General features: G+C 37.7%; 3 protein-coding genes across 5 annotated transcripts in view; all 3 read right to left on the bottom strand.

The window, feature by feature from the left end:
* On the bottom strand, positions 1-2,319 carry LOC108873685 (ladderlectin). 3 transcript variants are annotated; one of them, XM_018661988.2, is made up of 7 exons: positions 2,135-2,319; positions 1,949-1,999; positions 1,798-1,848; positions 1,061-1,170; positions 807-941; positions 597-708; positions 20-281 (listed from the first exon to the last, which is right to left on the bottom strand). In XM_018661988.2, exons 1-7 carry the CDS (start codon positions 2,193-2,195, stop codon positions 214-216), a joined length of 588 nt encoding a protein of 195 aa, XP_018517504.1. In that variant the 5' UTR covers positions 2,196-2,319; the 3' UTR covers positions 20-213. The 3 variants fall into 3 exon arrangements, with proteins under 3 accessions (XP_050931557.1, XP_018517505.1, XP_018517504.1); XM_051075600.1 differs by lacking the exon at positions 1,798-1,848 and having other exon boundaries at positions 1-281; XM_018661989.2 differs by lacking the exon at positions 1,949-1,999 and having other exon boundaries at positions 15-281.
* A 1,188-nt stretch (positions 2,320-3,507) lies between these two features.
* Positions 3,508-10,655, bottom strand: LOC108873686 (galactose-specific lectin nattectin). The gene is made up of 8 exons (XM_018661990.2): positions 10,638-10,655; positions 6,409-6,515; positions 6,244-6,325; positions 6,102-6,128; positions 5,619-5,728; positions 5,341-5,475; positions 4,787-4,898; positions 3,508-3,854 (listed from the first exon to the last, which is right to left on the bottom strand). Exons 3-8 carry the CDS (start codon positions 6,302-6,304, stop codon positions 3,787-3,789), a joined length of 513 nt encoding a protein of 170 aa, XP_018517506.1. The 5' UTR covers positions 6,305-6,325; positions 6,409-6,515; positions 10,638-10,655; the 3' UTR covers positions 3,508-3,786.
* The window catches only part of LOC108873681 (uncharacterized), a 36,851-nt gene continuing 35,364 nt past the window's right edge, over positions 9,327-10,813 (bottom strand). The window contains 1 exon segment of the mRNA XM_051075757.1: positions 9,327-10,771. Within this exon segment, the coding sequence (XP_050931714.1) occupies positions 10,697-10,771 (75 nt within the window). The 3' untranslated portion in view covers positions 9,327-10,696.

Genomic DNA, 10,813 nt, shown 5'->3' with positions numbered 1-10,813 from the left:
GCAAACACGAGACAAACCTTATTAACACGCATATTTTCTCACATTAAAACTTTAATTAGTCTTTTAATAGGTTTTCAGCAATTTGATTCAGAAGAGAGAAATTACATCCCTTCACCCACATTTCCCCTGAAAGGTTATATTCTTTAAGTAGTGTTACAGCAACAGGAAAGAAGTATGTGAGTGAGTACGATGAGTGCTGCATCCAAAGAGATATCACCGCTTTCTGGCACAGATGAATGGTCTGGAGTAAGAGCAAAAGTCATCATCAAATTTCTTATGATCTGTAAAAACACAGAGGGAGGTTAGTCAAACAATGAACCATCCAATGAGGCCACATTCTTGATTTTTCCTTTTAAATTTTGCATAGAAAACTAGGTAAAAACTGAGGAAGCATTTCATGCACAACAAAAACATTAATACAACACACGATACACATATAGACCCAAGTATAAGACTGTATTTTTTCTTCAAATTAGGTTTTGAAAAAGTGGTGATTATCTTATATTTGAGAGTGAACATAATTATTTTTTGAATGGTGTAACCACTTACTGCAGTCTTTGACTTATTTTTACAGTAGAACAATCTGCATAATTTACCTCCATAGTTCATTTGCAAACAGTGTTGTCCCCCTCTATAATTATTAGGGTTTCCTGGAGACCAGAAGTTAAACCGGAAAGGTGTACCATCGCTCCAGAACCAAGTTCCCTCCTGGAAGAAGGAGCAGAATACAATTCAACTCAGTACTATTCCATCACCACCAACTTTTCATTTTGTAACTTTTAGATTTTGTGTAATCAATAACAAACCTGAGTTGCATCGTAGCCTCCGAGCCATGTGAGTGGATATGTGTGAGTGAGCCTCCATATCATGCTCTGAATCACATGATGCTCATTGAAGCTGTGCACTGATGCAAGGTTTCCACCACGGTTCTGACAGTTTCTCTACAGAGGACAGAGAAAGTGAAGCTGCGTGTATGAAGCCCCAAAAATGATGTTATGCATTGACTGCAAACAGGATGAATCAGACTACAAAGAGACAAAAAAGGAATTATCCTGATTACCTCAGCATTGGCCCAGGACAAGGGTGTTGGAACATAGAGGAAACAGCGACCACTGAAACCAGTCCAACCACTGGGACAGACCGTGTATGTCTCCATCGAATGACTCTCTCCTGGAAACAAATGTAGAAAAGAACTGAACATGGAAGGTACTGAAACAGGTCCTGATTGATGCACCAGAGCTACAGCATCAACTATAAATGGAAGAATCTCTGTCTGTCTGTCTTTTAATTTTCTCAACAACCACTCATCTGATCAACTTCAAACTTTAAAGATGTATTGCTGAGGACCTGAGGAAGTGCAGCATCAACTTGATAATGGAGTACTTTCACTTTTGATAGCTTATGTAAATACTGTTAATGATACAAACTTCTTATGTAACATGTTCAATGCAGAAATTTTACTTGTGATGAAATATTTTTTACAGTATGGTACCACTGCTTTTACCTAGAACAATTGTTCATAAATAGTCTCTCTGCTATTTGCTTAAAAAATATGTCAGGACACCATCGTGACGATGAAGGTGTGTGTAGCATATTACCACCATCATCTATAGGAGTTAAACCTAAATTAATTGTTTTAGGGGTTTTTGGCCTCTTGGGGGCAGCAGAAACAAGTAGTGACACAACACCAGCGTATTATCACTGAAACAGTTTGCAGACTGAAATGGAGCTTTAAAACCAAAACAATGAACTGAACCACAATGTATTTCGTAAAATCTGATAAATTGACCAGCTCACCTTCTTGAACTGATGGTTCAGTCCTGTTACCAGGTTCTGCCTCTGGGACAACTGGAGATTTGACCGAGATTTTAGTGACTCATTTCATCTGCTGTTGTTACTCTACTCCACACAAAAACACAAAAACACACACACAAAATGACCAGCTCACCTTCTTGAACTGATGGTTCAGTCTTGTCTACAGGTTCTGCCTCTGGAACAACTGGAGATTTGACAAACAGTTATACTTCTGTTCTGACAAAATGCAATATAAATGTCAGTAAAATTTAATTGGATGTGGTATTAAAAAGATCTAAAATTCAGCTCAGTGAACTCCTCAGTAAACGAGTCTACTCACCAGCAGCTCTGGTCAGAGCCATCAAGGCACAGACAAGTAGAGACACAGTCAGTATCTTCATGGTGGAGGTGATGCAGGTGTTGCAGAGCAGAGAAGAGCAGAGATCTGAAACAAACCTGCTGCAGGATTATCTTCTTTCTTCTCAGTGTCAGCTCGTAGCTTCAGCCGTCCTGTGTGGAGGTGTTCTGCTCAACAAGAGAAACACCAGCTCTTATATACAGTGAATTATCTATCTGGGGTTGTTTTGGATAAATCCTTCCACCTACTATCATCAAAGATTATGGGTCATAAAATTTAATGATACATGTGAAACCATCTATAACAGCTCATCAGATTTAATGAATTAAATGGCACCACTTCCTGCTCCTGTTGTTTTTCTTTAAAGTCTTATCAAGGTTGAGGAATGAGAGATAAACTGTTCAGAGAATAGATGCTTGATACTTACTGTCATTCTATGTTTTTAATGGCCTTTTGGTATTGTTAAAGACTCTAGTAGTTACTGTGTTGGATTGGCAATCCGTACAGGGTGTACCCCACAGCAGGGATAGGCTCCAGCCCCCCCACAACCCTTAACAGAATAAGCGGTATAGATAATGGATGGATTTGTTATTTACAGACAGGTGACAAATTAAATCCCAACATCAAGTATCTTAGTGAGGTGTTTTGCCACCATGAGCCACCAGAACAGAAGTCCCTGAACTCTACTGGAGGGATGAACACCATCCTTACAAAACATATTCCCTCATTTGATGACGGTGGTGGAGAGCATCGTCTAACATACTGGTGCAGCAGTATGGAAGCATGTATATTCGTTATGTTTCTCCATTCATTTATTCAAGTCTTTCATTTGTCACGTGTGAAGCAGGATGTTGTTGACCCATTTACAGTGTGTAATTACAGATTAAATAACTGACACGGCTGTTATCTGTTCCACAGCAACTAGGAAACAAAACAACAAAATCAAAGAGCCACATGTCAAAAGTAAGCACCCCCCCTCCCTCCCAGAGGGGAGGTACAGTGTCCAAAGAAGTAAACGTGGATCATAAAAATAACACACAACTTTTGCCTTTAACTTTTCGTTGTACTTAACTGTACAGTGACAATAAATATAATAATAAATCCTATTCTCTAACCTGAATGTACCCCAGCTGGGTTTAAAGTCTGGATCCTAGCCTTGGTGCACACATCTCTTTTCTGTCAGTGACAGGTCTAATTTAAACTGTGCACTCATATTTCTTTTGTGCAGCACTCTGAGTTGCATTTTTGGTTTGAAAGGTGTAAAATATTTCAACTGCAAATACCTTAAAATCTATGGTGAGAGAAAGAAGAAAAAACAGCACTGTAGTTTTAACAGATTCACAGAGCAGCTCATGTCAGTGTTTGAGCCTTTTAATTTTACATAAAGAAAGAACAATTCACTCTCAATAACAAGGTGCTTAAAGCATTCTTTACTTAACCTGTTCATTTTGCTCTTAAAAAAGTCTAAGAGACAGTCCAGCTCCTGTTTATGTCACTTGTTGCTTCATTCCTTAAGTAGCGTTACAGCGACAGAAAGAAAGTTATAAAAGAAGATACAGAGATTTCATGTTATAGGAGACTGATGGTGTTTGTGCTCTGACATATACTTCACACCTCTGTCAGCCCAGGAATCATCAGATTTTCTTGGCACAGACGAATGGGCGACGAATGTTACACGCGGTATCATCCCAACACTTTTCACCTGAAAATACCAAAAAAACAGAGAAGCATTTGTTCTCTAACACAGGGTCAGACGGACACCATGGAAAAGTCAGTGCAAAAATTATTAATAAAAATAAATATTATACTTTTTATTAAACCAAATTTAATTCAGAAAGTTTTTCTGGAAGTTGTGGCGTCATGATGAGTTTATTTTACGTTCACTTTCCTTTATTCTTTTGTCTTTGTCGCAACTCATTCCCAACTTCTGCTGCTTCTCATTAAAGCATTAAAAGAGAAATATTGGATAATTTGTTTTAGAGTTTTAGAGTGAAGGAGGTAAAACTATCCAATATTTCACATACATGCAAAGATTAGAGAAAAGTCTAAAAATATTGGAAATCATATTCTCATTTATTCTCTCATTAATCAACCCATGACCACTAAGATTTATCTTGTGACCTGTTGTTAGGGCCTGACCCAAGGTTGGACACCACTGGACAAAATACCTAACTGTAGATAAAGTTAATGAAGTAGCCTGTTGCATCAGTATTGTCATATAATGTCATGTACAATGATATATCAGTCACAGGGGGCATTTTACTAGTTTACTGTAGAATGAGTACTTTTACTTAAGTAGGACTGCAGGAGTTTGGTGTAGGTGGTCTAATCAAGTATTTCACACTGCTGTAAACTCAAGTACAGGGTCACCTGTGTGCTCTGTGTGCAGCATTAAATCAGATTACAGTAGCAGTTGTTACTGAATGACTTCCTTATTGCAACAAAGTGAGTTTGTTTGGTTGCTCTGGTAACAGATACACCCGTTGTAGAGGCTGCGTTTGTTGGTTCCAGAATTCCGGAACCTCTAACACTTTCTGTTACCACGGTAACCACAGGTGTTGGAAAGACAACCAGGTTTGAAGTCTTAAAAGTGACAACTTTACGCTCTCAGTGGAAATAATGTCATGAATGTACCTCCAAAGTTCATTTGTAAACAATTCTGGCCACCGTATCGGTTGTCAGGTTGTCCAGGACACCAGTTCAGATAGTCGAAACGTGAACCGTCACTCCACAACCAAACCCCCTCCTAGACAAGAGAACAGAAGAGAATATTTCATGGTCATAGCGATGAACCAATGAAGACTTATCACCTGAATCTGCAGCTCCCCTCGGCTTTACAGAGTTTGTCGTATAGTGACTTTTAGCTCATTTGTTAACAGTCCAGCCCACAACTTTACAGCTGAAGACAGCTGCCTGCTGTAGCGGCAGGCTAACTGGTGAACATACTGGGGGAGTGAATATTGGACATATATTCATCAGGTGGACAGAAACTTGATCACAAATAAAAGCTAATGTTGCTCTGTAGCTGTTTGTGATATGTCACTGGTGTGTTCACAACTTGTTTCCACTGCCCCCAAGTGGCCAAATAACAAAACAAAACCAAAAATAAATAAATAAATAAGTTATTTCAGGTATAAATTAAATGACTGTTTTTGTGTGATTTTGTGTAGCAATTACTAAAAAAATACCTCTTGTGCATCAGAGCCTCCAAGCCACGATTCTTTATACTCATAACTAGTGGTCATTATCACCCGTTGAATCTCATGGTACTCCTCTAGGTTATGTACAGATGCGAGGTTTGCATTCATGGACAGACAGTTTTTCTATAAGAGACGAAGACAGAGAGAGGAGTTGCCATGAAACAAAAAAATTAATTAACTGAAGGACATTGAGCCAGAAGAAGATGCCAGTTAACCATTTGTCTAAACATAATGTAAGCAAAATAAACTGAAATGATCCTGATTACCTCAGCTTTAGCCCAAGTCATGGCTCTTGGAATGTAGGAGAAACAACGGCCATTGTACTCAGACCAGCGAGGAGGACAAGACGCTGCCCTCTTGACCAGGAGACTTTTTACTGACAACAAAGCAAGAGAACCAGACAGGTTTTGCATTGATTTTGAATTTCGATTATCCTTATTTGCTTTCTCGATAGTCTGAATGTGAAGATTGTAAACTGTTTATCTGCTCCAACGTAGGGTGAGAATGTTAGCATGTTGGCTAACAGATTTACAGTGTTACAAAACCAAGGACCAGTCCCTTTCTCAGTGTAGTATTTCCACAGATAATAGGGTTTAGGCTAATGTTAGCAGCTGTGCTCTGCCCTACAAGTACGTAAGCCAAGCAGCCACCAATAGTGACTGATACTTTTCTTTATCATACTTGGATAATAATACTAGGACTATATAAACCAGTCCTTTTAATGAAAATCTAAAAGAATACCCACTGACCTGCTAAATCCTTTCTGGCCTCTGCCTCTGAAAGAGCCGGACAATTTGACATAGAAGTTATTGATTTTATTCATCTCAAGACGAGTAAATACAATTCCTCTCTGTTAATGAATAAAACAGTACATCTCTAAATAAAACTCACCAGCAGCTCTGGTCAGAGCAATCAGGGCACAAACAAGTGCAGACACGGCCAGTGTTTTCATGATGGAGATGTTGATGATAACCTTCAATAGACATAAACATGTTAGTAACATGTAGAGGAGCAGACAACTTGTAATAACTGTCGTTTTAAGGAGGGAAGAGTTACCAGTCAGCATGAAGCCTCAGCTTTCCTGTGCAGCGGCAGAAAACCCAGGACAAAGACCAGCACTTATATGCAGTCACTTATCTTGTCATCTATCACACAACAGGGAACTGAGGACGAACACACACAGAGAAAGACTATTACAAATTTACTACACACAGAAACTTACAGACATAATCTGTGACAGAAATGTAAGTAAAACAAGCTACAGAAGCCACCACTAATCAAACAATAACTAAAAATATTTGACACAATTAGAAATTTCAAAATAATATTAATATATAAGATAAATGAAGAGAATTTAATGCATTTAAAAATACATAAGTACTTTATGTATTAATATTTTAAACTTCTGTAGTGACATACAATATTTGATTAAAGAGGAAGATTAAATAAGTTTAAATATATAATGTCACTGTGTTTATCAGTTTATGGTGCAACACAGCTACTGAAGTTAACAATAGCTTTGTGTATTTTGGACTCTTTGGCTTGCTACTGGTCAAAGGTAGAAATTTGCATGTCTACATTTATTTAAGCTCTAAAGTGTAAATGGAAATTCCATTAAAATGATTTTACACCATTTTAAATGTCTTCATTAAAGCCATAAAATCAGAACTATGAACTGCCCTCTTTTAAATCTAGTTTTCTCTCAGTTTGTAAGCCCATAACTGCTATGATTGGTCAACTTAAATTCAAACTGTTCATTCAGGATGCAACATTAATACATGCACCTACATCCAAGTAGTACAGTAAAACACAGACTGGTATATTAATTCGACTTTTAGAGGCTCTTCTTACTCTGCTGCTGTTCAGCAACAGGCCAAACAAAAGTCTTCAGGGATGATTCAGCAATAAGTGAAACCATCCTTCTCATTCTAGGTGAGACAGTGAAAATTATGAAGCACAGATAAAACGATAACTCTGACGAAATCATATCTCAACTTCTCTTTAGAATTCATACACTGTAGCAATGGCATTTCGAGCTAACTGACTTACTCATGGTTACTCATGAGCATAAGTGTAAGTTATGTTGAAATGTTTTTTTTGACATAATTCTTGAAAATATTTTATAACTATGAACTATTGTACATTGATTGTCGTTTTTGTCAGCTGAAATGACAACTACTATTGGCATATTTCATCTTCCGTAGAGTATGTCTACACTTAGCCAGTTTTTGGTTTTTGGTTGTAGCCCCCGTCCAGACTAAGACATCATTTTCTCCTCTAAAAACTGACCTTTTCAAAACGTGCATGACCCCTAAAAACATGATCTCGGTGTTTCAACATGCACTGGGAGAACTATCGCAAAGTTATGGAGGACGCATCTCAGAGAGGGTTTAGTGACCGTTGATGAGATATGTAACGATTCTTAAACTGAGGCCAACAAAAACCAAACAAAAAAACTGAGGTATGAACCGAACCATGGATCTGGAGAATTGTTAAACCCCTACCACTGACTGTCAGCTACATTCCTTATCAGCTATGGTTTCAGAAGGAAAAGATTAAAATATTTTTATATTGTTTTTATGTTTTTGTGTCTCACTGTGGACAGAGCTCTCTACAAAAACAAGCTGGAAGCAGGAATGTGGACTCAGGTGGTTTTCACAATAAAACAGTGTCATATAGACATAGTTAAGGTCTAAAGTAAAGCTGATTCATGTGATTACAAACTGAGCAATTGATTTGACTCTGGCAGCTGTTTAAAATAAGGATTGGACTCTAATGCTGGAGCACTATAAAACATTTGCCCTCTCTGTGAGAATGACACAGTAAAATTTATGCAGCAGAGGTACAATGACAACTCTGACAGTCATTTTTCAACTTCTCTCTCTCATTTCACAGTGTTGTTTCTTCTGGGAAAAATGAACAGCAACAGTGACACATCAGGATTGTTAGTTAATTTATGCAGAGTTTTATCTTCACACAGAGTGTTTTAGTAGTCACCTTATGTCTTGTTTATTTGATGTATTTTGTTCTTCTATGTAATATTTCTCAATTTAAATGAGCTGTGTGCTACTGTTTGGCTACCACTGCCCTACAGTATTAGCTGAGTCATTATAGTTCACTGGAATGGAGAGTGAAAACTATTTTTCTCACTTTCTTTACCCTGTTTGTGGCTTCTAATTTACAAATCAAACAAGTAACAAATTACGTCATTATGCTAAAGAAAAATCAGTACCACCACCAGTAAGCTGAATCATATCATCAGGAAATAAAGGTCAATAAAGTCAGCCGAGTGTCACCTAAAACATTAAACTGAAAATCACACACAGCCTAGGAGCCTGCGTTTAGGGCACTGACAGGAAACTTTATCCGGTTTCTGTTGGATAATCATTAATTTATCCATCAATCTTTAATGCACAGATTAAATTATACACAGATGACTTTGAAACAACTAAAAATGTATTTAGCCCACTGTTAAAGAATAACTGCTCTGTTTTTTTTAACCTGGGCCTTATTTTTTCATGTTCTAGTTCATTGAAGTTCTTATTTTTGTCACTACCAGACACCATTGACAAAAACAGGAATTTTACCTTACACAACATGGAAGTCACTTGAATACCACTGCCTCGATTGGTTTGTTGTTTGTGGTACTTTGACTTCATTAAAGTATCTGATTACTTCTTCCACCACTGAAAGTCACACAATAACACAAACACACTAACAGATGGAGGCTGTAGTATTCCAGCAACTCCAGTGTTCTGCTCTGTAAAATCCCTGTTTTTGACAATGGAGTCTGGTAGTGATATATAGAGATGTTTCTGGTTAAACTAAAAGGATCTTCCTCTTTAATAAAAAGCTCTGTCTCTGTAGGAATCCTATCATAATATTGTCAGATACCAACAATAACAATCTGACATGGAATAAGGCCCAGGTTCAAAAAAGAGGAGGGTTATCCTTTAATAAACAATGGTCAGAAATCATGTGAGACACTCAAGTTTTATTCAGTATCTTGTAGAAACAGAACAAAGCAAACTGCACAACAGAAATAAATCAACATGTTGGACCCTTGTGTAAAGAAACAGCACCAAATGCCCAAGAGTAAGCACGTCAGTCTAAACCCTGACCTCACGCCACACAGGATTTAATGAGTCCAGTAAACTGTGCCAGCTTCTATCAGCGACTGTTGAGGATTTTGATTAAACAGCAGGTGTAATTACTCATCAAAATGATCAGATTTTCTTATTAGATCAATCATAATTTACTAGTAATGACAGACTGTAAATACAGCTACAGAGTGAAAATGTCAGTCCACCTGCATGTGAAGAAACTGCGTTTTGAGTAATTCTCAGCTGATTTTGTGAAAATGAAAGGTGCCATTTTAGGCAGAAAGAAAAAGAAGGAAAGACAAAAAAAACATCCCATAATGTAATCTGTATGATTTGTGGTGACTTTTACAAGTTAGCTATTGTTCACATAAAATACAAAATGATCACGTTCTCTGTGAGAGACAAAATTATACTTCTCTCATAAACTCACGATTTGAACCCTTGCTATGTTAAATTAACTGAAGAAAACAACTGAATACTGTTTACAAATTCAAGCGTTGCACTACGCTGGTTAATAAAGCTGCAGTGGTTGTTAACATGTATCCAAGCTTTAATTCTAGGATTCATTGACACCCAGAGTAACATTTCATCCTTGAAAAGGTGCTACACGTTGCGTTGAGCACGTGATAAACACCTGTGTATCTACTGTAAGTGAGACCAAGTTAAAGACGATTGATCGACAGATCGATCCCTCTGCTTCCTGTTCTTCCATCTTTACACAAAATGTATAAACACGATTAAAGTGATTTATTTTCCCGGTCCTTTCACTACCTACTGTATCTGAGCAGCTTTCCACCCAAAACCATCTGACACAGGAATAAGACACATAATAACCCATTTCCTCCCACTACTGTTCAGCGAGTTCATGACCAAAATAATACATGAAGCACCTTTCCAGACTGAACAGTAACAGTAACAGACTCCGTGATTAAACTCGCCTTCTTCTTCCTGCTTTTTTCCGGGACACAACAAATGAAAAGAAAGTGTGCGACTGTCGACAGAGCAAGGCACCAAAACTGTGCAGCTGGACGGAGTTTTAATCCAAACTGGACAATCCATGCTAAAATATTTATGTATCTGTAATATTTAAGTATCAAGGTAGATGTAAAATCCACAACACTGACAGACAGTGATTAGTTCATTTTCTAAGCCACAGTGCCTGCAGACTGTCCAGCTCTTTACCTTTGTCACATTTTTATTTTAAAAAATAAATAAAAGAAGATCAGAAGCTGAAGTCTGGATCAATCAGAAACGGAGCCTTGAGAACTCAGTGTTGAACTTCTCAATGATTTCTGTCGCAGCTTCTGGTAATGTTTCTGAAAAACAAGGAGGATAAACAATGTTAAGGCCACGTGTGT

This window comes from Lates calcarifer, linkage group LG14 (assembly GCF_001640805.2).
Source record: "Lates calcarifer isolate ASB-BC8 linkage group LG14, TLL_Latcal_v3, whole genome shotgun sequence".
Classification (NCBI taxonomy): Eukaryota; Metazoa; Chordata; class Actinopteri; family Centropomidae; genus Lates; species Lates calcarifer.
The sequence above is the reverse complement of the archived record's forward strand: the minus strand, read 5'-3'. Positions and strand labels throughout refer to the sequence as shown.

What these genes read in the sequence shown, in the direction of transcription:
- LOC108873686 (XM_018661990.2), bottom strand. Translation starts at nt 6,304, where the DNA reads ATGAAAACACTGGCCGTGTCTGCACTTGTTTGTGCCCTGATTGCTCTG. An exon ending in TGACTTGGGCTAAAGCTGAG is followed by an intron (nt 5,476 to 5,618) that starts GTAATCAGGATC and finishes CGTCTCTTATAG; the next exon opens with AAAAACTGTCTGTCCATGAA. An exon ending in GAGGCTCTGATGCACAAGAG is followed by an intron (nt 4,899 to 5,340) that starts GTATTTTTTTAG and finishes TCTCTTGTCTAG; the next exon opens with GAGGGGGTTTGGTTGTGGAG.
- LOC108873685 (XM_018661988.2), bottom strand. Translation starts at nt 2,195, where the DNA reads ATGAAGATACTGACTGTGTCTCTACTTGTCTGTGCCTTGATGGCTCTG. An exon ending in TGAACCATCAGTTCAAGAAG is followed by an intron (nt 1,849 to 1,948) that starts GTGAGCTGGTCA and finishes TCAAATCTCCAG; the next exon opens with TTGTCCCAGAGGCAGAACCT. An exon ending in TTTGCAAATGAACTATGGAG is followed by an intron (nt 282 to 596) that starts GTAAATTATGCA and finishes GTGTTTTTACAG; the next exon opens with ATCATAAGAAATTTGATGAT.